The sequence below is a fragment of the Pristiophorus japonicus genome, chromosome 2 (assembly GCF_044704955.1).
Source record: "Pristiophorus japonicus isolate sPriJap1 chromosome 2, sPriJap1.hap1, whole genome shotgun sequence".
NCBI classification, from domain to species: Eukaryota; Metazoa; Chordata; class Chondrichthyes; family Pristiophoridae; genus Pristiophorus; species Pristiophorus japonicus.
The window spans coordinates 92,982,431-93,008,362 of record NC_091978.1 but is presented as its reverse complement, the minus strand read 5'-3'; the positions used below and the strand labels follow the sequence as shown (position 1 = coordinate 93,008,362).

Sequence of the window (25,932 nt, the reverse complement as noted above, 5' to 3'; positions counted from 1 at the left end):
ACGGCCCCTCGAGCCTGCTCCGCCATTCAATAAGATCATGGCTGATCTGATCATGGACTCAGCTCCACTTCCCCGCCCGCTCCCCATAACCCCTTATCCCCTTATCGTTTAAGAAACTGTCTATTTCTGTCTTAAATTTATTCAATGTCCCAGCTTCCACAGCTCTTTGACGCAGCGAATTCCACAGGTTTACAACAGTCTGAAAGAAGACATTTCTCCTCATCTCTGTTTTAAATGGGCGGCCCCTTATTCGAAGATTGTGCCCTCTTGTTCTAGTCTCCCCCATCAGTGGAAACATCCTCTCTGCATCCACCCTGTCAAGCCCCCTCATAATCTTATATGTTTTGATAAGATCACCTCTCATTCTTCTGAATTCCAATGAGGAGAAGCCCAACATACTCAACCTTTCCTCATCCCCGGAATCAACCTAGTGAATCTTCTCTGAACTGCCACAAAGCAAGTATATCCTTTCATAAATATGGAAACCAAAACTGCATGCAGTGTTCCAGGTGTGGCCTCACCAATATCTTATATAGCTGTAGTAAGACTTCCCGGCTTTTATACTCCATCCCCTTTGCAATAAAGGCCAAGGTACCATTGGCCTTCCTGATCACTTACTGTACCTGAATACTATTCTTTTGCATTTCATGCACAAGTACCCCCAGGTCCCGCTGTACTGCGCCACTTTGCAATCTTTCTCCATTTAAATAATAACTTGCTCTTTGATTTTTTTTCTGCCAAAGTGCATGACCTCACACTTTCCAACATTATACTCCATCTGCCAAATCTTTGCCCACTCACTTAGCCTGTCTATGTCCTTTTGCAGATTTTTTGTGTCCTCCTCACACATTGCTTTTTCTCCCGTCTTTGTATCATCAGTAAACTTGGCTACGTTACACTCAGTCCCACCTATCTTTGTATCAGCAGCTAAAGTGGCTGTATTACATTTGTTCCCTTCATCAAAGTCATTAATATAAATTTTAAATATTTGAGGCCCCAGCACTGATCCCTGCAGCACCCCACGTTACAGTTTGACAACCTGAAAATGAACCATTTATCCCGAATCTCTGTTTTCTGTTATTTAGCCAATCTTCTATCCATGCTAATATATTACCCCCAACCCCGTGAGCTCTTATCTTGTGCAGTAACTTTTTATGTGAAGACAAACGTAGGTGCCTTGCAGTTGGATACAGGTGAATTTATAATGGGGAACAAAGAAATGGCAGACCAATTGAACAAATACTTTGGTTCTGTTTTCACAAAGGAAGACACAAATAACTTTCCGGAAGTATTAGGGGACCAAAGGTCTAGTGAGAAGGAGGAACTGAAGGATATCCTTATTAGGCGAGAAATTGTGTTAGGGAAATTGATGGGATTGAAGGCTGATAAATCCCCGGGGCCTGATAGTCTGCATCCCAGAGTACTTAAGGAAGTGGCCCTAGAAATACTGGATGCATTGGTGATCATTTTCCAACTCGACTCTGGATCAGTTCCTATGGACTGGAGGGTAGCTAATGTAACACTACTTTTTAAAAAGGGAGGGAGAGAGAAAGCGGGTAATTATAGACCGATTAGCCTGACATCAATAGTGGGGAAAATGTTGGAATCAATTATTAAGGATGAAATAGCAGCACATTTGCAAAGCAGTGACAGGATCGATCCAAGTCAGCATGGATTTATGAAGGGGAAATCATGCTTGACAAATCTTCTGGATTTTTTTCAGGATTTAACTAGTAGAGTGGACAAGGGAGAACCAGTAGATGTGGTGTATTTGGACTTTCAAAAGGCTTTTGACAAGGTCCCACACAAGAGATTGGTGTGCAAAATCAAAGCACATGGTATTGGGGGTAATATACTGACGTGCATAGAGAACTGGTTGGCAGACAGGAAGCAGAGAGGGGATAAATGGGTCCTTTTCAGAATGGCAGGCAGTGACTAGTGGAGTGTCGCAGGGTTCAGTGCTGTGACCCCAGCTCTTTACAATATACATTAATGATTTGGATGAAGGAATTGAGTGTAATATCTCCAAGTTTGCAGATGACACTAAACTGGGTGGCGGTGTGAACTGTGAGGGGGACGCTAGGAGGCTGCAGGATGACTTGGACAGGTTAGGTGACTGGGCAAATGCATGGTAGATGCAGTATAATGTGGATAAATGTGAGCTTACCCACTTTGGGGGCAAAAACGCGAAGACAGAATATTATCTGAATGGCGGCAGATTAGGAAAAGGGGAGGTGCAGCGAGACCTGGGTGTTATGGTTCATCAGTCATTGAAAGTTGGCATATAGGTATAGCAGGTGGTGAAGAAGGCCAATAGTATGTTGGCCTCCATAGCTAGGGGATTTGAATATAGGAGCAGGAAAGTCTTAATGCAGTTGTACAGGGCCTTGGTGAGGCCTCACCTGGAATACTGTGTTCAGTTTTGGTCTCCTAATCTGAGGAAGGACGTTCTTGCTATTGAGGGATTGCAGCGAAGGTTCACCAGACTGATTACCGGGATGGCTGGACTGACATATGAGGAGAGACTGGATCAACTGGCCTTTATACATTGGAGTTTAGAAGGATGAGAGGGGATCTCATAGAAACATATAAGATTCTGACGGGACGGGACAGGTTAGATGTGGGTAGAATGTTCCCGATGTTGGGGAACTCGAGAACCAGTGGAGACAGTCTTAGGATAAGCGTTAGGCCATTTAGGACTGAGATGAGGAGAAACTTCTTCACTCAGAGAGTTGTTAACCTGTGGAATTCCCTGCCGCAGAGAGTTGTTGATGCCAGTTCATTGGATATATTCAAGAGGGAGTTAGATATGGCCCTTACGGCTAAGGGGATCAAGGGGTATGGAGCGAAAGCAGGAAAGGGGTACTGAGGGAATGATCAGCCATGATCTTATTGAATGGCGGTGCAGGCTCCAAGGGCCGAATGGCCTACTCCTGCACCTATTTTCTATGTTTCTATGTTTCTATGTGACCTCTTATTGAATGCCTTCTGGAAATCCAAATGCACGACATCTACTGGTTCCCCTTTATCCACCCTGCTTGTTACATTCTCAAAGAACTCCAGCAAATTTGTCAAACATGATTTCCCTCTCATAAAACCATGCTGATTCTGCTTGACTGAATTATAATTTACCAAATGTCCTTCTACTACTTCCTTAATAATAAACTCCAGCATTTTCCCAATGACAGATGTTAGGCTAACTGATCTCTAGTTTCCTACTTTCTGCCTGCCTCCTTTCTAAACTCGGGCGTTACATTTGCGGTTTTCCAACCCGCTGGCATCTCTCCAGAATCCAAGGAATTTTGGTAGATATCAACCAATGCATCCACTGTCTCCGCAGTCACTTCTTTTAAGGCCCTAGAATGCAAAATTCCCTGGATACTGTGGCTACATGAGCAGGTCAGAGGCTGTGTATTCTGTGGCTCGTGTCTCACCTCCTGACTCCCCAAAGCCTTTCCACCATCTACAAGGCACAAGTCAGGAGTGTGATGGAATACTCTCCACTTGCCTGGATGAGTGCAGCTGCAACAACACTCAAGAAGCTCAACAGCATCCAGGACAAAGCAGCCCACGTGGTTGGCACCCCATCCACCACTTTAAACATTAACACACTGTGCTACTGCTGCCTGAGGCAGCACTTGAGTGGGGCTATGTGGAATTGGATTGTAAATTTGGCCGCTTTTCAGTGTCCATGCCAAATTTAGACAGCTGTAAATTTGGTATAAAGATCCTAGTTTAAAGGCATTGTTTTACTGATGCTGGGGCTCCTGGAAAGCAAGATTGAACTGGAGACATTTGACCACTTAGTGCTACTCTCATCTTTTTAAATTAACTGGTGTGCCATCAGACCCTATCAGGCTTATTGAAGTGCCAATAGGAAGTGCCATTTTTGGGACTATGAAGTTTGTGGGTGAGAAATTCCCCAGCTCCACAACTGGGGGCGGTAAGCGACTCAGGGTGGGACTTCGTGTGCCCGGTGTGGAAGTGCTGCACCGGCCACGAAATTGCGGTTGCCGCCCCTCACAGGAAGTGGAGCACAATCTCGCGCGCTCCACTTCCTGTAAGGGCGAATTCCTGGGCACTACTGGGGCGAGTTGGTCAGCGCTATCTGGCTGCTCCATGTAGAGCTGACATGGTTTAACGCACCTCCCCTTCGGTTAAAGGGGAGGGCCACTGCGCACTCTGCCGGGACTCTGAAGATGCAGCCCGGCATCCAAATCGGAATGCCAGGCAGCACGAGCGTGGCCCGGACCACGCAAGAGAGACAGTAGACCAGTGAGTCGGCCAAACCACCAAGATGGCAGCGCGGGTTGCTCCCTGCTTCCCCTCTAACTTCCGCTCCGCGAGCAGACAGCCTTGTGGGGTGCAGGGCAATGTCCGCTGTGGGGCGTCAGGGGTTTGGCACGTGCCGCTAAGGGATCTTTGCGCACAGCGATGACACCATTGCCGACTGCGCGGTGGCCCAGCGCGCTACTGGTGGAGCATGCCACTGCCATGGCAGCGCATCCGCTAACTACAGCACAATTTGGCAGGAGCCGGTAGCGCCCGCCCTCCCGGACGAAAACTGTTTTGCCCCCGTTAGCAACACCTGGAGGTGCTGCCAGGCATTGCAAAACAGGGCAATTAAGTTACGTGGTTGGCATTGGTTGGCCACCTGCTGCCAATGGTGCACGATCACTGTAAAAAAAAAGATGTGACAAAAATATAAATTCTGTGGTGCTAACATGTTTGTATGAAATTCTTCTGCTTGTTATTTTTACAAAGACACCTTCCTTAATATAAAGGACAAAGTGGTATCAGATGAGCACGTAACTGTGTTCACTACTGATATTGCAGTTTCTGCAATATACTGACTGACGTACCAAAATAATTACTGGAGTCAGATGCCACTGATAGAAAATAAGTCTGTACCAATATCTCTAATCTGTCAGATTTAAAGAAAGAAGCTCCTTCCATGCTGTTGTTTATCCTTTTCTAGGGGCAGTCAAGTCAAACTAGACAAGGAAAAGTTCATATGATATTGAAATGATTTACTAATCTGATCTATTTTACTTTGCAGGGAATGGCATTTTTACATAACAGCCTAATTGGGTCACATGGAAATCTGAAATCATCCAATTGTGTTGTTGACAGTCGTTTTGTGCTAAAAATCACAGATTATGGTTTGGCGAGTTTTCGTTCATCGAGTGATAATGAAGATTCATACGCACTCTATGCAAGTAAGTTTAAGTCTGTGTCAGGTGATCTGTGTAGGTTTTGTGTTGGGATTACCATTTGAAAAATTTGGATTTACATCCACCTGAAATTTGGATAGCCAATGTCTGAAAATAACAGACAGCTGGTGAAAATAAGAGGATTCTGCAAACCAGCAGGGAACTCAGTTACAACCTCCTTCACTATACATACACAAACACACACTGCTACACACACATACACAAACACACATACACCCTGTCAAGCACACACACATGCGCATATATACACACATTCCCACATACATACACTACACACCTGCACACACCCATGCTTATGCACACATGCAAGCTCACACAAAGAAAGTCATCAGATGAGTCACCTGTAGATTGTCACCCATAGATCCTAAAGAGTAAAGAATTGGTAGCGCTTGGGAGTATCATGTCACAGTCATGGAGTCATTATGGCACAGAAGGAGGCCATTCAACCCATCGAGTCCATGTCGGCTCTCTGTAGAGCAATCCAGTCAATCCCATTCCCCCACTCTATCCCCGTAGCCTTGCAAGTTTATTTCCATCAAGTGCCTATCCAATTTCCTTTTGCAATCATTGATCGTCTCTGCTTCCACCACCCTCATAGGCAGCAAGTTCCAGGTCATTACCACTCACTGCATAAAAACGTTCTTCCTCAAATCCCTCCTGTATCTCTTGCCCAAAACCTTAAATCTGTGTCCCTTAGTCCTTGTACCATCATCGAATGGGAACAACTTTTCTTTGTCTACCTTATCGAAACCCATCATAATCTTTTACATCTCCCCTCAACCTCCTTTGCTCCAAGGAGAACAACTCCAGCTTCTCCAACCTAACCTTGTAGCGAAAATCCCTCATCCCTGGAGCCATTCTGGTAAATCTCATAATGTATCACCTGGTGTAACTAGCCAGCCATAAAATATGGTGCATAATTTGGTGAGACTTAGTGGGGAGTCACAGAAAAAATGAGGGCATTTGATTTGTCAATTAAGAAAGTGTAGGACAATGGTTTCATCCCGGATTAATATGTAGCGGACAAGAACAATTAGTTAACACTACCGTCAACATCTCAGAGTTCGACTTTGGAAAATAAGGACAAGACACCAATAAGTATAATTCCCAATGTATGTGGCAGTCTTTACTGAGTACTGATCAACCTGTCATCAACATTACACCTATCAGTCTGTCCCTTGAGCTGCTAAGCTACATTATAGTTTCCAGTTCATCTGTTCCCTGCGTGCTCACACTCCTCCCAGTGGTCCGCTGACGTGTCGTGATGCACGTCTTCTGATGACTGACCAGGTCACCTTCCTTGACGGCAGTCGTGTTCCCACTTGTCTTTGCTGAGTCTCGACCTCAGTTTCCCTGTGCACTCACGGTCGACCGGTGGTCTGACGGGTTCGTGGAGCTCAACTTCTGATGACCGACCGGGTCACCTCTGACGAACTGCAGCCTGCTGTCCTCCATCGTCTGTGTGTTTTTATCCCTGCCTTTTCTCAGGTGTTGTTTCCATGGCTACCTGTCACTCATTGAAATTCTTCCTTTGATCCATCGATGACCTCTCTTCTTTGTGAGCATGCATTTAGCACTTCAGAACCAGGTCGATGAGCCTAGCTCTCCTTTGAACCTCACTGTGTTCAATATCAATCTTTACATTTCTACAAATATTTGGTCAGTATCAGTGTTTACATGTCCACAAAAGCATTAAGAACATAAGAAATAGGAAATAGGAGTAGGAATGGGTCATTTGACCCCTGGAGCCTGCTCCGCCATGGCTGATCTGATCTTGGCCTCAACTTCACTTCCCCGCCTGCTCCCCATAACTCTTGACTCCCTTACCATTCAAAAATCTGTTTATCGCTACCTCAAGTATATTCAAAGACTCAGGACCCAAACTTAGAGGCCTTACCGCCGGCTACTGACGAGTTTTTTGGGCGGTCTCCCCACGGAGACAGATTCCTCTTGGTCTCCCGCCGGCGGGAGGGGAGTACTGTTGGGAACTGCCCACTGACTGCCGCTGGTGAGCAAGTCATGTAAGTGACCTCCCATCCGCCGAGCTGCCATATTGGTGCGGGCGGGAGTCGGTGGCAGCAGGGGGAAGGACCGCTGCATAAAGGCAGGTCTAACCCCAACAGTAAGTAAGAAGACCTGCAAAAAAAGGTTAGTGAACTTCTTTTAAATTTTTTTGTCAGCGATTTATGAGTATGGGGTCCCCTGAAGCTTTCCAGTGTTTTTTTGTGAAAATTTTTATTTTTAAGTGTTCCCCCCCTCCCTGGGCCCGACTCAATTCTCAGCAGCACTTTGGCGAGGATCGCATTTGCCGCCAAAATTGGGAGCTCCCGCCCGCTGCCACCTAGATTGACAGTGTAAGTTGTTATCTTGCCGCCAGACGGGACTGCCATCCCTTTTAGAGGACTCTTCCTGGCATAGTACTGCCCGGTCTCTCAGCACTCCTTTGGGCGGCACTTGATCAGGCGTTGGCTTTCACCAAGTTCGGGCCCCCAGCCTCCACAGCTCTCTGGGGCAGAGAATTCCAAAGATTCATGACCCTTTGAGAGAAGAAATTCCTCCTTATTTCTATGGGTGTCTCTTATTCTGAAGCTATGCCCCCTAGTTCTAGATTCCCCCATGAGGTGAAACATTCTCTTTGCATCTACCCTGTCAAGCCCCCTCAGAATGTTATATTTTTCAGTACGAGCACATCCCATTCTTCTAAACTCCAATGAGTATAGGCCCAACCTGCTCAACCTTTCTTCATAGGACAACCCCGTCATATCAGGAATTAACCTCGTGAACCTTCTCTGAACTGCCTCCAATGCGAGTATATCCTTCCTTAAATAAGGAGATCAAAACGGTACGGAGTACTCCAGGTGTGGTTTTACCAACACCCGGTACAGTTGGCACAGGACTTCCCTACTTTTATACTCCATCCCCCTTGTAATAAAGGCCAACATTCCATTTACCTTCCTGATTACTTGCTGTATCTGCATGCTAACCTTTTTCATGTACAAGAACCCCCAGATCCCTCTGTACTGCAGCCTTTTGTAAATCGCTCCCGATTTAAATAATAATTTGCTTTTTTATTTTTCTACCAAAGTGGATAACCTCACATTTTCTCACATTATATTCCATCTGCCAAATTTTTGCCCACTCACTGAGCCTATCTATATCCCTTTATAGATTTCTTGGGTCTTCCTCACAACTTGCTTTCCCACCTATCTTTGTATCATCAGCAAATTTGCCTACGTTACACTTTGTCCCTTCATCCAAGTCATTAATATAAATTGTAAATAGTTGAGGCCCCAGCACTGATCCCTGTGACACCCCACTAATTACAGTTTGCCAACCTGAAAATGACCCATTTATCCCGACTCTCTGTTTTCTGTTAGTGAGCCAATCCTCTGTCCATGCTAATATATTACCCCCAACCCCGTGAGCTCTTATCTTGTGCAGTAACCTTTTATGTGGCACCTTATCGAATATTTTCTGGAATCCAAATACATAACATCCACTGGTTCCCCCTTATCCACCCTGCAAAAACTCTAGCAAATTTGTCAAACATGATTTCCCTTTCACAAAAGCATGCTGACTCTGCTTGACTGCATTATGATTTTCTAAATGTCCTGCCGTTACTTCCTTAATGAGGGATTCCAGCAATTTCCTAATGACAGATGTTAGGCTAACTGGTCTATAGTTTCATGCTTTCTGTCTGCATCCTTTCTTAAATAGGGGTGTTACATTTGCAGTTTTCCAGTCTGCTGGGACTGCTCCAGAATTTAGGGAATTTTGGTAGATTACAATCAATGCATCCATTATCTCAGCAGCCACTTCTTTTAAGACCCTAGGATGTAGGTCATCAGGTCCAGGGGACTTCTCCATCTTTAGTCCCATTAGTTTGCCTCGTATTTTATCTCTAGTAATAGTGATTGTTTTCAGTTCCCCCCCCCCGCCCGCCAATAGCTTCTTGATTATCAATTAATGTCTTCTACCGTGAAGACCGATACAAAATATTTGTTCAATGTGTCTCTGCCATTTCCCTGTTTCCCATTATTAATTCCCCAGTCTCATCTTCTAAGGGACCAACGTTTACTTTAGCTACTCTCTTCCTTTTTATATACCTGCAGAAGCTCTTACTGTCTATTTTTATATTTCTTGCTAGTTTACTCTCATAAGCTATCTTCTCTTTCTTTATCATTTTTTTAGTTGTCCTTTGCTGTTTAGTTTTGTTTCCATTGTATTGGGGTTTCTCTAGATTAACAATACGCATTTTAAATAGGAGTCTCCAAGATTCTTACACCTTACAGGAAGTCAGTATTTACAGCTTTTGTGTTTTAAGCATTTGATACAGAATGTTTAAAAAGGTTAATCGCAGAGTTTGTTTTCCTGAGCCTTACACTGGGTTTTCAAGCCCTATAAAAGGTAAAGGAATTTTAAAACTTTACTGGTTGAGAAAGAGGTTGTGATTGTAATTAAAATGAAAGTTTGTTTTGTCACAGTAATTATGTGAATGAAGTCAGTTTATTAAATAGGTTTGAGAACAAGAATAAGAAATATATCATACTTTATAATCATGATGAAATAAAACATGTTAAATGACAGCCACAGGGTCGTGTGGTTGAGCTATCTTAGAACTCTGCAGTTCATGGCGAGTGAGATAGAGATTGTTTGTACAATATATTTGGCAGGTACATTTTGGTTTTTGCAAGTTTTTAACATTTTTCTACATGCTCTTCTTTAGTATTACTCACAGTATGCACCATTCCCTGGCCAAAAGGTTAAGCAAGTTAAATGAAGACATATTTTCCTGTGGTTACTAATACAAACTAAAAAGTCTGTGCACATATTAAACAGGTTTCTCTAAACTTAGATCACCTTTTTGACTCACATTGCCAACTGGAGGAAAACGTGCCTGGAAGTATTTGGCACTTTAAACAGCTGGCAGTCAGTGGCTTGGATCAACCTGATGCTATTCAGTTATTACAGGATTGGGACCTCACCATCACCAATACAAACCTGCACCCTACCAGTCTATATCACAGGATGTGGACCTACAGGGTGCCCCGCCATAACTCTTTAGGGATAATTTTGTGAAATCATGCACCAGGTGTGGAATTTTGTGTACCAGGACTGCACATCAGGAAGTAATGGAAAACCATGCATGTCATGTGCCCAATTCTAAAGCTTCACACCAGGAGCACAAATAAATAAAACCGCCGCTATTCTGTTCACTCTGAAATCTTAAATACACAGGATTACAACATTGTGATGCTAGATCGTTTTCATATTGATGTTGGTGACATCGTGGGTTAGCCATGGCTCTATGTGCTCAATGATAGCTGTTAAATTGTACAATATATTTATAACTATAAAGTCCTTCAACCTCCCCCCTCCCCCCTCTCCCCTCTGTCCTCACAACCACCCTTGCCCCCCTCCCCACCAAACATGCAGGATACAGAATAAGCTTCTAGTCACGAGAGATACAGAAAGTTTCTTACATGATCCTGTCTTCCATAAGATGCTCCTGAATTTTTTACATGCAGACTATGTGGTAAGGATCATTCATGAAAGCCTGAGGTACAAGTCAGTCTGTATAACAGAAAACATGAATGTGGGTATCATGCAGGAATTGAATTTATATGAGAAAAGTGCTCCATTCATACAGCTGAGATAGCCACCTGAGCTCACTGGACAAATGAAGATTGGCTTCTTGATCACCAGCATGACTTGTCCTGCTCTCCGATATCTGCTCCTCTGTTATCTTGGGCATGCAGTTTGCCCACTTTAAGCATGCACAACCCACATGAGACACAACTGAGCCGTAGAGCTTCAAACATGAGAGAAGTGCTTGCTTTTATTAGGTGTGTATGTATGCTATACATTTTTACCTATAACTGTGGAGGGAGTGAAAAATTATTAAGTGTATGCTTTATCTTTGCAACAGAAAAACTTTGGACGGCTCCAGAATTAATAAGATGGGGACGAGCACCTCCTCAAGGTACCCAGAAAGGAGACGTATACAGTTTTAGCATTATTCTTCAAGAGATTGCCTTAAGAAATGGTCCATTTTACATAGAAGGAATGGATCTCAGTCCAAAAGGTAATTTTTCATCTTTTAGAATGCACCTCCTCTCTTGTTATATCCAGCAAAGCAGTTACAACATATCTGGTAGCTCTCCTGAAGACTTTATGGATAAATACATTACATGATGTGGTACTGAAGCACAAAGAGCAAAGGTCCCAACTTCGTACACTAGCCTGTGCTGAATTAGTTGTACTCGGCAAGTCATCATACGCGGTCCCTCGTATCGAGGATGACTTGCTTCCACGCCAAAAAGGGATGAGTTCACAGGTGTTTCAGTGAAGGACCTAATATTACAGGTCCCAAATTACATCCTGAAGGGTGGAAGATGCCTGTGCGTGGATTTTTTTAACGTGTGGTGGCCGTTGCACACCAGCCACTACGCGGGCTTGACAGAGCTAGGTCTTGGTCCAGTGACAAGGATTAACCAAGACAACTGGATACCAGCTCTGCTGCACAGACCTAGTGTGTGCACAATCACAGTGTAGGCTGGCCTGTGCTGCCCCTGGGCCTATGCCTCTTCTGGCTCTAAACTCACGCCTCTCCTGGGCCTCGGTCACGTCGCTCCACAATCACTCGCCGCTCCTGCACCCCAACCTCGCCGAGGTGAGTAAAAGTTTTTTCAGAGATCTTTGTGGGGCCAGGAGGAGCATGAATGTTCCTCCGGGCTCTACAGAAATCTTCCCAACTGCTGGCTGTGAGTACTGGGCTATGTTTGTAGCTCACCATTCACCATTCATATTCAAATGAGGAAAACCTATGAAACCAAGCTGCTAAAGGTAAGTGGGACATGTAAACTTATATAAATATAGTTAACTTATGTTTCACAAATAGAAAAAGTTACAAAAAAGCACTTCAAAAGTAGAGAAAACCCCAGTCTAAAATATTAGCAATCCACCCTAGGTTATTGAATGAAAATGTTTTTTTTTAATGTATTGCTTCCATGGATAAGAGACAAACCAACTTAGATGGAATAAATCCATTTAATTTGATCTGCTATTATCTAACAATAAATAAAATACCGAAATGACTTCTGTGCTATCATGTTGTTTTAATTGTTCTCTTTTCAAGCTAATTGTGAACCTTCCATATGTCATTGGTTGTAAACAGTACTGAGACTGATCGCTGCCCCTTCACTACAGTTTAATATTATTCTGCACTTTATTACATTACAAAAATGTTTTAACAGTTTTCACTGCAAACCTTAACCTTTTCAGAAATTGTTCAGAAGGTCAGAAATGGTCAGAAGCCTTACTTCAGGCCCACAACAGACATCAACTGTCACAGTGAAGAGCTGGGAAACTTCATGGAGAGATGCTGGGCTGAAGATATTGCTGAAAGACCTGATTTTAATCAAATTAAGATTCTGATTAGAAGATTCAATAAGTAAGTCAAAAGTACACAGCTTCATTTCAATAATGCTTATATCTCCATCGACAGCCAAAACTGACTTTTGTGACTCAGCAAAGGCAGCATTTCTTCCAGCACTCAAATAGCTCCAGCTTTAGAGCACACAACCGTATTCTGGTTTAATGTGATAATTACTAGCATCATGTACACAATCCTCATGGTCTAACTCAGAGGAAATATGATCGCACGTAGCCTTCAAAACCTGAAAAAGTGTCTGGAAACCTATAGTAAACATTAGACAGTTTTGGAAACTTACAGCATCACAATGGTTTCGGCACATAGGCATCTTCAGCTAGCCTGTAAAGTGAGGTCACCACCAGGCTGTCCAGTTTTTGAGTGCAATGTCTGGAATTGTATAAAATGGAAATGTGCTACCATCTGACATTTAGAAGAGAATTATTTTTTTCTTGCTTGCTTTATGTGGACATATTAATTGTCAAAGTTATCAAGGTTTTAAGGTTCCTTTGATGCCTCAGCAAATGTATTCAGTGAGCAACTGAGCGCCACAAATGGTGGAAGGGACATTACAATTGGACTCTGTTGGTTTAGGGAGAAGAAAACAAGACAGGAATTCTGCTCCTGATGTCTAGCTAGCTATTTTTGCTGGAAATCTGCATCTGTGGATGTCAGGTGAGCATAGCATCAGGCTCGACTGTGATTCCAACCACCTCCTCCCCACACGGGTGAATAGTCTATCAGTACTTACTGACAAGGATCACAAATGGACAATACTGAGTTGGGAGAGCTGGTGCCTGCGGTACTGTTCCCCAGCAAAGGATCAATGGCCTTGAAAATTCCTGAGGCCCACCCCGCTCCATTGAAAGCTGTCCTCAAAAGGAGCCTGGGGCATAACTACAACACTGTCACAAATAAGCTCTGATCTGTGCTCCCTTTGAGGGCAGTTCTGCATTGGGAGCACTGGATCTCTGGACTTACCCTTTCGTTGCATCAAATGTTTAGTATTAGAATGACAGAGACGCTTTTAAAGGGAGCCTACCTAAGCAAGGAAGAAGTGAAATACCAATGCCAATGAAGAGTTATCTCTATTTATGGGCCTTAACCCTAAGAGCACCACTTCTGAGTTCTTTCATTAAGGTGCATTTTGTGTGGAGGCAAAGACAGCAAATTTTAAATTGCACATACTGTATCCAAATGCTGTCCCCTCCCTACCCGCACATGAGTGCCCAAATACTTCAGGGTTTGCAGCATATTACCTTCCCCTGCCAAATAAAACATCAAAAGGACACATACTGATTCATTTTTACACAGGTTAAGGTTTTAGTCTAAAGAAAATGACATTTTGAGCCACCTTATGTGAGGTTGGAAGTTCGTTGAATCAAATATTCAGCGTTGGGGACTTTTGTTCAAAAGTCTAAATGGGTCGAAAATAACAGTGTCAGTGTAAATAATATGAAACTAAGGATTGTATTAATTGCAAATTTGCTTGAATTGGCATGAGTGCACTAATGCCGGAGCTTGTGCTTAAATTTATCAAGCCATGCTTACACATTACTCAAATTTATTCTTTACTTTATCACTAGTCTGTAAAGAAATAAGATTTTCCACTGACATTTCATCTCAAGGCTTTCAAATAGAAGAATAATACCCAACATACTTAAAAAGAAATTATGCAATAAATCACATTACTTAGTCAATTTAGTAAGAACAAAAGAACATAAGAACATAAGAATTAGGAACAGGAGTAGGCCATCTAGCCCCTCGAGCCTACTCCGCCATTCAACAAGATCATGGCTGATCTGGCCGTGGACTCAGCTTCACTTACCCGCCCGCTCCCCATAACCCTTAATTCCCTTATTGATTAAAAATCTATCTATCTGTGACTTGAATACATTCAATGAGCTAGCCTCAACTGCTTCCAACAGATTCACAACCCTCTGGGAGAAGAAATTCCTTCTCAACTCGGTTTTAAATTGGCTCCCCCGTATTTTGAGGCTGTGCCCCCTAGTTCTAGTCTCCCCGACCAGTGGAAACAACCTCTCTGCCTCTATCTTGTCTATCCCTTTCATTATTTTAAATGTTTCGATAAGATCACCCCTCATCCTTCTGAACTCCAACAAGTAAAGACCCAGTCTACTCAATCTATCATCATAAGGTAACCCCCTCATCTCCGGAATCAGCCTAGTGAATCGTCTCTGTACCCCCTTCAAAGCTAGTATATCCTTCCTTAAGGTGACCAAAACTGCACGCAGTACTCCAGGTGCGGCCTCACCAATACCCTAGCTGTAAAATCCATACAGAGCATGAATCAAGTGTTCAGACCAGCACGGCCCCTAATCTGGCTTCTATATATCTTTTAATTCCCATAAATATGCACAGATTGCCACGTTAAATTTAGGAGTGAAATCAGAAAGCATTTTTTTAACACAACCGGTAGTGGTTATCTGGAATTCTGAGATAGATAAATTTTGCTAGATAAGGGCATCAAGGGATAGCAAGCAACGTTGGGTAAATGGAGTTAAGATACAGCTCAGCCATGATCTACCTGAATGTCGGAACAGGCTTGAAGGACTGAATGGCGTACTCTTGTCCCTATGTTTATAGACAGAAATGGTTTATCAGGTATTTTTTGTGAAAGCAGTGCTTCCTTATAGAATAAACTCAAAGTAAGGTAAGAGTTAATGGCCCTGAAATCCCGGTTTCTTTTTCCCGCGGGCGTTTGACTAAAAATCGGAGAAAAGATGCGCACCTACCTTTTGGTCGAACGCTCACCAGAGATCCTGGGCCTGAGGCCACCTTTTCTTGCGCAACAGAGCACGTTCATGTTGGGACGTCCATAGGAGTCACGTGGGCCTGGACACCCAATCACAGTAAAGTATTTTCTCAATTCATAACAATAGGAGTTTCGTAAGTCCGAAACTACTATTACTAGGAATGAGAAACACCTCCAAACACCCAAACACTACATAAAACATTGAAAAAACACCTCACATAAATACATTATAGAAATTAAAGTTGATAGAAATGTTTTTGAGAAAAAAAATACTTGTCGATTTTTTTTTTAAGTTTTAATTATGGTTTAAAATAAAATTACCTGAGTGGGCAGGGTTTTTAACATGTATTTTAAAATTTTATTTTTATATGTTTTTCATATGTTTTTAAACTCTTATGCTGGTAAAAGTAGGCTATACGCCTGCTTTACCAGGCACAAGAATTTTAAGGACATTCGCTGGGCAAGAGATGGGCAAATAGCCCAATCTCTGACGTGGGATTGTCCTTCTCCCCGAGATGCATGCAATCTGTTAAACCAGAAATTTGACAGATCAGAAAAGATGGTTTTGCAGTGACTTTTGCGATGCCTTCCCGGGTCCGTATGCATTCCATACAGACCCGGGGAGGCCGGGATTTCAGGGCCAATGTACCAAAAATATTTATGGTTTATGGTGTGAGTTAGCTGGCAACTCTAGACTGACTCCAGAGGGTTGTTACGCTGATCTGAATGATTCCAGTACGGAGCCTACATTTGAAGAAATATATTTATTTCACAGTCCAGCATTCACTGGTTGCAGAGAGCCTGACACTCATTGGGGTAGAATTTGGCCAGTACAGAATTCTGGCGTACTCACCAGCGGTGCGCCGATTTTGTCCGCCTCGAAGTGCTCCAAAAATCTTTGGGCCGAGTTTGGCCGCTCCCCAGCCTCTCCTCGATGGTGGCATAGCGTGGCCACTGAATTCAGGGATGGAGCCAGGCTGAAAACAGTGCCGGGACCTCTGCACATGTGCGCTAGTGTGTGTGCGCATGCGCAGTAGCTCCTCGCTCCAGAATCTGTGAGAGTGTGCTGCAGGCTGTGTGGGAGGGACCGAAGCACGCTGCCCCTATCCCTGGCTGAATGGTCTCCCTCCTCGGTGGCCTGCTGCAGTAAATGCAGCAGTAAACACAATGTTGCTTGTGTTTATGTCTTCTAGTATGTGGGGATATTGTTTGAAATTATATAAATAACTGAACTTAGGTTTATATCTAATCACATTGCTAAAAAGGTCAAACTGACTTTTACCTGAACACTGGTGTGACATTGATCTTTCTTTGTATTTGCCCTTTTTAGGGAGGGCAGCAGTAGTATCTTGGACAACTTGCTGTCAAGAATGGAACAGTATGCCAATAACTTGGAGAAGCTTGTAGAAGAAAGAACGCAAGCCTATCTTGAAGAAAAGAGAAAAGCAGAAAATCTACTCTATCAAATTTTACCTCAGTAAGTCTAAATGTCATGCTTATCATCATTGAGACACCAAAAGCTCCTAAACTATCGAAGGGATTAATAAATGTTTCTAAAGTAACATTGTGCTATTATAATTGAGGAGAAATTAAAAGGTATAAGTGAACCTTCTAACGGAGAGAGTACTGAAATCATACTCACCAAATCACAAATCTGCATGTAAATATTGCTGCTTTTAAATTCTAACAAATACCTTACACAAGTTAGAAGGCTTGAGAAATAATAAAAGCAGGATGTAAGTGACACTTACAGTTAATTATATAGCAAATGTACGGTGGTGTTTATAAAAATTTATGTGATGCTAAACTAGAGTGCATGAGTATTACATCAAACTCTTATAGCTTGTGGGTTGCTCTAGGCTATTTTTGGTCGATTAAATATGAAATCCCATACTACATAAGTTGCTGCTGAAGTGGAATTATGCAACCATAATTCTGTGGTCTATATTTTCTGCGGCTGGCCTCCTGCAAAATGGGTATCTGGGAGCAGAAACTGGGTGTCTATTCTGCCCCATCAGAACTCCACTAATCTGTGACCCAACACGGTACCAATAGTGGTGAAATGACCCACCTTAAACAGGTGGCCACTTCATTTCAGTATTCATTTGGAAGCACGTTCATCCTGCACACCATTTCCCACTATTTTGGTGTACAGGACATCAAATGTAAATTACATCCATGTAAAATGGGCATGTAGAGTTGTTAGATGGTAAAAGGTATACTTGAGGCCACCAATAGGACACAGTGATATAAAGGTAAGTGTATCTCAGCCATTTCTTCAAAAGTTTCTTCAATTTTTTTCATCCAATACTATACTGCACAGGCTTGGTACCTCCAGTGACAGTAGCGGTCAGTTATGGGCAGTAACGGACAGAGTCTCAAAGTATCTCTGTCAGTTTCCGCAAAAAGTGTCTGAAGAGACATGATCATCGTGTATAATATGCAGATGCATGTATTCCATACAGCACTTTGCAAGCAATGTTAAACAGCAAGATGTCATATACATCATATATACATAGAGTGGGATGGAGAGCATAAAAGCTGCCTTTTTTAATTTTCTCTGTCTTTTGCTGTTTCTTTCTTATTTTCTGTTTGGTAGTTTGTTAACTAAATATTGGGAAGACCGAAGCCATTGTCTTTGGTCCCTGCCTCAAACTAGGTTCCCAGGCCACTGACTCCATCCTGGCAACTGTCTGAGGCTGAAGCAGACTGTTCACAACCTCGGTGTCATAATTGACCCCGAGATGAGCTTCTGGCCACATCATTAAGACTGCCTATTTCCACCTCCGTAACATCGCCCAACTCTGCCCCTGCCTCAGCTCATCTGCTGCTGAAACCCTCATCAATGCCTTTGTTACCGATACACTTGACTAATCCAATGCACTCCTGGCAGGCCTCCCACATTCTACCCTCCGTAAACTTTGAGCTCATCTAAAACTCAGCCGCCCATGTCCTTACTCGCACCAAGTCCCATTCACTCATCACCCTTGTGCACAGTGACCTCCATTGGCTCCCAGTTAAGCAACGTCTCGATTTTAAAATGCACATCCTTGTTTTCAAATCTCTAATGGCCTCGCCCCTCCCTAGCTCTGTAATCTCCTCCAGTCCCACAAATCTCCGAGATATCTGCGCTCTTCCAATTCTGGCCTCTTAGGCACCCCGATTTTAATCGCTCCTTCAGCTGCCAAGGCCCTAAGCACTGGAATTCCCTCCCTAAACTTCTCTGCATCCCGACCTCTCTTTCCTCCTTTAAGACATTCCTTAAAACTTATCTCTTTGACCAAGCTTTTGGACATCTGCCCTAATATCTCCTTACGTGATTCAGTGTCAAATTGTGTTTCATAACACTCCTGTGAACCACCTTGGGGTGCTTTACTATGTTGAAGGTGCTATATAAATACAAGTTGTTGTTGTGTGAAGTGGTAAAACTGGGCTATCATTGGAGTTCTTTGAAATATTCGTGCCTTATAGGGCTGACGTTTTATATATCGGACTGGATGGCAGTTTGGCCAGTCCCTTCTGCTTGCTATCTCCCGTGGGTTTTCTACTTTTGTGGTCTTGATACCGGCATGGACACGATGGGCCGAATGGTCTCGTTCTATGTCATAATTTTTCTATGATTCTATAATTCTATGAAATGCAAGTTGTTTCATTATTTTACTCACAGTATCCAAACACTATTTAATTTTTAATGCTACCAGTGAGCTAAAAGGACAGCTTGGGTTGATAACACTAAAAAGGTGAAAAATTAATCTTGGGAGCCAAAATTGCCCCTTTATTGCGCCCAGCTAGGCATTTTCCCTTTCGGCCGGGGTAGGGTGGATGTAGAGCCTTAGGCGAAATTGTCCCTGAGATTTTTGGGTGATTTGCCAGTAGCGTCACACCCCACGGTTAGAATCCCGGGCTGGCGCACAACAGGCGATGACATCATGGCCATGCACGCTGACCCTTTTGCAGCCTGTGGGCCGGTGTCAGCGCCAGCTTCGTGAGATGCTGACATCCACCCGGAGAGCCCCATAAAGGGATGGCTGTGTGTGGCCCGGGCTGCGATTTTATTTTGTTGGCCAACCCTTTGGATGGCCTGACAATGGCGGCCTTCACCTTGACCGGGCCGCCATCCTGCAGCCCGGCACTCCTTTTTGGGTGCTGGGCCGCTGGCTCAGCCAAGTGTGTCCCTGGTGGCTCAATGGCGACCACCAAAGGACCTGCAGAGTGCACAGCAGGTCTCCCCTTTAATTGAAGGAGAGGAGCATTGTAGCGCGTCACCATTATGCAGAACTTCCGTGTAGTGCTGAACTCAGCACTGCGCTGATGCCCCGGGAGCGCCCTCCAATGAGGCGGAGCACCTGAAACAGCACTCTGCCTTGTTTGAGAGGCACAAAGTCCAATTGCATGCCAGGGGCGGGACATCTGACCTGGGTGGTAAAAGTCTTGGGCCCAGAATGTAACTGCCCCAAACAGGGTGCGGGACAATTTTGACCCCCAAGAGTTCCCAGGCAGTCAGTCAGGCTGCCTGAGAACTTTTTCAAATCGGCTTTGAACTGATTGCAGCTTGTGAAAGCCTAATTGGTGTGAGGCATACCTCAAAGTGAGTTTGGGCAAAATTTATTATACCACACATCTTATATCGCTGTGAAGCTAAAACTGCTGAACATGTACACAATTGTAGGGTTATAACTAGTGCATGGGATATGTTTGAATATCTTCTACATCGAGGATCTGGATCAATTCAAGACAGGCAAAAGCACTCTTCACTTACAGCAACTAAATCACAAGTAAAATGGATTTGGGCAGGAACATGAGTCCACGGCACAAAATAAGTCCTGACTCAGCAATAATGGGTTTTATTTCTCCAATCCTACTCAAATAAGGCCTTAAGGGCTGAGGATAGGAATGCAAATTTTGATTTGATGCAGGGGGAAGGGCTGCTCTCTGGATTTTCACTTGAGACATGTTGTCAGAGCAAAGCAAGTAGAGTTGTACCCGACATCTGCACTGTGCTTTTCCTGACTTCAGGAGAAGAAACATTTTCCAGCTCGGTCCTCCTTTGTTTTGAAGACCTCATTCATTTGAAAAGTAGATGAAAGAAAGACAACCTAAGTATGATGTTTGAATTTTAATTTATTTGCAGTTTAGTCATAATTAAGTTTATATAGAATTACATAGGATTACATAGGATATACAGCACAGAAACAGGCCATTCGGCTCAACCAGTCCATGCGGGCGTTTATGCTCCACTTGAGCCTCCTCCCGTCCTTCCTTATCTAAATCTATCAGCGTAATCCTCTATTCCCTTCTCTCTCATATGCTTGTCCAGCCTCCCCTTAAATGCATCTATACTATTTGCTTCAACTGCTCCCTGTAGTAGCGAGTTCCACATTTTCATCATTCTTTGGGTACAGAAGTTTCTTCTGAATTCCCTATTGGATTTCTTGGTGACTATCATATATTGATACCTCTATTTATGCTCTTCCCCACAAGCAGAAACATTCTCTTTATATCCACTCTATCAAAATCTTTCATAATTTTAAAGACCTCTTTTCGGTCACCCCTCAGCCTTCTTTTTCAAGTGAAAAGAGACCCAGCCTGTTCATCCTTTCCTGATATGTATGCCTTTACATTTCTGGTATCATCCTTGTAAATCTTCTCTGCACCCTCTCCAGTGGCCCTTTATCCTTTTTTATAATAAGTTAACCTAACTCATGGTTTCCTACATAACAACAGTGACTACACTTCAAAAGTACTTAATTGGCTGTAAAGCTCTTTGAGACATCCGTTGGTCATGAAAGGTGCTATATAAATCCAAGTCTTTCTTTAATATGCCAACCAGAACTCCATGCAGTGCTCTAAGTGTGGTCTAACCAAGGTTCAGTACAGGTTTAGCATAACTTCCTAACTTTTTAATTCTATCCCTCCAGAAATAAACCGTAGTGATTTTATTTTATGGCCTTGCTAACCTGTGGTGCACCTTTTAGTGATTGGTGTATTTGTACTCCGAGATCCCTTTGTTCCTCTACCCCACCTAGACTCGTAAGTAATAAGTGACCTCCCTATTCTTTCTACTACAATGTACTACCTCATATTTATCTGTGTTGAACTTCATTTGCCAATTATTTGCCCATTCTGCAAGTTTATTAATGTCCTCCTGTAATTTGTTGCAGTCCTCCTCAGTATTGACTGTCCCCCTCCCCAAGTTGGTATCATCTGCAAATTTAGAAAGTTAACCTAACTCATGGTCCACGTAAGAAAATAACTGCTGGTAGAAAAAAATCACATCTACTTATCCTATTAAATAGTATAACAGCAGAATATTTGATGATACAAGCAGTTATAACAAATCTGTGGAAAAATAAATCTATCCAGCCTTCCCAACAAGTTACAGATAGCTGCGCATATTACATTTTGTTAACATAAGGTAACATTTCACAGTTCATAACATTAAATGGATAATTGGTCATTGTATTTAAATGCAAGCTTGAGCTGCATAAAATTATATGAAATGTTGTATAGGACCATTTAGATCAAGATTAATCTAATTTACCAAATTGAAGCCAATCAGAAAAGTAAATGAGTAAATTTACAAATTAACTATCGTCTAAAAAATCCACATTAAGAAAGTGTAATTGATCTTTTCAGGTATTGCACACTGAGAAAAATTAAAAACAACACCGGTGGGATTCCTTTGCTGTTCCCCACAGTGATTGGAGGTTTTAGAAGAATGGGGGTGTTGTGCTATGTAGAATTACCAGGGACACTGATTGATCTGAGTTGGGATTGGTCCTGGGCCTCGAGAGCACTACAAACATGGGCAAGCGCCTGGCAGTATTAGATGGGCTCTCAGGATCTAACAGAATTTACACTAGAGTGGGCTCCTCTGATTCTCGGAGCAGTACCACAGATCATAGGCATGTTGGAATAGGCTATTCAGCCCCTCTAGTCTGTTCTACCATTCAGTTAGGTCCTGGTATCTGGGATCACTGGAAGTCGAATCCTCAGATCTGGAGATCTTGAGGAGAGCGGTCTCGGGGTCTGGATATTTTGGGGCATTTCTGGGACAGAAAGCATTTTGAAGGGATCTGAGAGTTGAGGGAAGTCCGTAGAGAGGACTGTGGATGGGGGGGGGGGGGTTGGAAGCATTATTGGGGTCAGAGTGTGATAGTATTGGTGTTTTCTGAGCTCTGGCAGTTGAAAGCAGGGTCCAACAGCCTCAAGAGTAGGGGAGCCCAGATGAATGGACCCCTAAATGCCATTGGCTCTTTTCAAACCATTAGGCCCCAACTACCCACTGAGGTCCTACCTGTCACTCTCATCCCCTCACCTTCCATAGCCTCTTTTGTGCCATCAGGTATGCCCCACTGCATTCCCTATCATTGGTCTTTAGGTTGCTCCTGCCTAAAAACATTTAAGCAGAAATTGTGTGCTTCTTAAAATGATTAGAAAAAAATTATGGGCTGAGGTTGTCTGATGTGTGCTCCCAGTGTGCTTAATGAGCTTGCTGACATATTCAGACTTTAATGGACAGAAGTTTTCAGAAACAAGTAAAGATTGCCTCATTAAATGCTCAAAAGTTCATTGAGCAATTTCCAAATTGTCATATCTATTAAAAAATTCTATAAACCTCAAAAATAGGTCAGAAAGTTTCAACTGCAGTAACCAGCAATCCATTCTCTCTGAGAAGGTTTTGTTTTCTTTACTAAACTTCAACAAAGATATCACAATCATAGGTGCTTGTGTTTTCATATGCTGTTCACATGTGTTCTTTGTCTGTGGGGAGTTCATCACAAAAAGCCGCTATTATGAATAGTTGTAAATAAATGCAAATCACCTGCCTAAATTAAAAGCTTTGATATATCAATCTCCAGTCTTTTGGAAAAAGTAAAGAAGCTCTCAAATCATCACGGGATGAGGTGACACATAGATTGCATGCTGGGAAATACAGCAAACTGCTCTTGTTCAGAATGTATAGATTACTTACTATAAAGTTCTAAAAACATATTCAGCACACATAAATGTGATTGACAGTTCTCTCTAATTGTTGTGAAGTAAAAATATCCCATTGAAACCCAGGCTTTTGAGAAAGGCTAAGGCCTTGGTGTAAAAATGAAGACATGGAAAGGCAATTTAATTTATAATTCATACGTTTTATCAACATATTGTGAAATATGTAATTACTTGATTTTTTATGTTGTTTAAAACCTTATTTAGGACATTATGAGTGCTTTTTTGGGGACAGTACCTAGTGGTCAGTGTCTGTAACTATATTGTGTCTGGTGCTCGATGACGTAGCAGAACTGAATGGGAAATGTGGTCCGAGGAATTTGTAATGGGAAAAGTTGACACAAAGGTGTGACCATAATCATGACAATAGTTAAGCTAAGAGTTAATTTGAGTACTTAGGTTAAAGGAGTGCATGACAATATTCAAAAGGATGGAATTCCAAAATGTAGTCCCCGAAACATCAATAAAAATCCCAGAATGCCATGCACGTAAATTAGCAGGCCTGATAATAGTACATTGTGTATTACATTGTGTGTGTCAGCCTTGGCTCAGTGGTAGTACTCTCGCCTCGGTGAGCTGAGGTCAGAGGTTTAAGCGCCACTCTGGAGACTTAACCATATAATCTAGGCTGACACCAACACAGTACTGAAGAAATGCTGCACTGTCGGAGGCACTGACTTTAGGATGTGACATTAAACAAAGCCCTGTCCGCTCTCTCAGGTGGTAAATGATCCCACAGACCTATTTGAAGAAGAAGAGGGAAGCTCTCCTGCTGTCCTAGCCATCATTTATCCCTCAACCAACACCTAAAAACATTGCTGAGTGCAAAACTGGCTGCTGTGTTTCCTACATTATAACAGTGACTATACTACATTGATTGTAAAGCACTTTAGGACAGCCTGAGGTTGTAAAAAGAATTATATAAATGCAAGTTTTTTTTTCTTACATTGCATAACACCTTTATTGCTGCAAAACAGTTATCTTTCAATTCTCCCTGAGAATGACCATGTGAGAACTGCTAGCTCATATAAAATTATGCGGCAGATGTGAGATGCTGAGAAAAAATCTGTGTAACTGAGTACATCAGTTGGGATCTGACAATGACTGGACATGTATTGGCTCATGTTTTAATGACTAAGCTACTATCCAATGCAATATCATCGACGCTTGGAGAAAATCTATTGTTACTCATGGCAGTCTGAATATTTTATTATAGGAATAAAATCACAATTGAGATCCTAGCAAGATCATAAAATAGTACTGTAAATCTACAATAAATCAAAACTGTAGATGTGTTCACTTAATTTATTTAGGTTTGAACATTTTGAATGGAGTAGTCAAAATTGTGACTACTTTTGCAACTCAGGCAAATGTGTGCAATTTTAAAGTGGACTGTTTCAAGAAAGAATGTTTGGTCAAAATTTTATGCGTGTAGAGGACAAAGGGAAATAAGAGCCATTAATTGTTGCCATGGTAATGTGTCACACAGGTGACATATATTTTGATGTGATTTATGTAATTACACAAGGAGTTTGAAGCTAAGTTTGTTAAACATATTTTCATGATTATACCTGCATGGATTTTCCATTTCAGCAGTGTTGGCACATGCTGAGGCAGAAAATTATGGACCCCAGCCTGTAATTTTCTGACGATAGAATGCCTCCACAGGTGGAAGGATATAATTATAGTATGGCATGTTTACAAAGCCAGTTTACATTATAGATGTTGGACCGTACGGCTCAGCAGCATTGCGCACTGGACTGCATAGCGCTGCCACGTACGAGGGGCCACTCCCCAATAAATTTCACTCTGGTAGCGTCCAGCAGCTCTGTATGTGTCCCCTGAAGCAGTCGCTGTAATCACCCGGCACAGCTTCAGGGGCCAAAATCCAATTTAGGGGCCAGGCGCTAACAGGGCGATGAACACTCAATGATGTCACGATCTCCGGGTGCAACCCCCAGGGGCGCTAACGGGATTCGCAATTTCTCCCCCATCATCTTTAAACCTTACAATTTTTAAAGCTGACAATACACAGCAAGATGGTGTGCAAGATGCACCAATTGGATATTCGTATTTAACAGTGCTGGAGTGAGGAAATGGGGGTTAGCTGCATTTGGGGATAATTTTGTACTTTGGTGGCAATGGGGGCAGTCCTGGGCTCTGGTTGTATTGGAGAATGGTCTTGCAGATTGGCACAATTGGTCTGGGTGTCTTGGAGTTTGACACTCCTTTAGTGAAACTACTGGAATGATAATTAGAAGGGTCCAATAAAGGATGGGCGATCTCATCCAGCAGATTATCACCCATGGGGATGAAGGTGAAAATCTACCCTTCTGTATGTCCCTCTGTGCCTGATGGCTGTTAGTCTGAAAATGTAAACATTCTAACATCAACAAAATCCAAGCAGATGATATTTCAGGCTTTTCTAATTGTGCAGATTATACAGGTAATAATCAGGGAGAATTAAAGGCTGTTTACAAACTTGTGTGATT

At 42.7% G+C, this 25,932-nt stretch overlaps 1 protein-coding gene across 2 annotated transcripts in view; it reads left to right on the top strand.

Moving 5' to 3' along the window:
* The window catches only part of npr2 (natriuretic peptide receptor 2), a 255,740-nt gene that overhangs the window by 190,012 nt on the left and 39,796 nt on the right, over positions 1–25,932 (top strand). For both annotated transcript variants that reach the window (XM_070868404.1, XM_070868405.1), the window contains exons 13-16: positions 5,060–5,219; positions 11,164–11,319; positions 12,519–12,687; positions 16,773–16,919. In XM_070868404.1, coding sequence (XP_070724505.1) covers positions 5,060–5,219; positions 11,164–11,319; positions 12,519–12,687; positions 16,773–16,919 — 632 coding nt within the window. The remainder of the gene's footprint in view (positions 1–5,059; positions 5,220–11,163; positions 11,320–12,518; positions 12,688–16,772; positions 16,920–25,932) is intronic.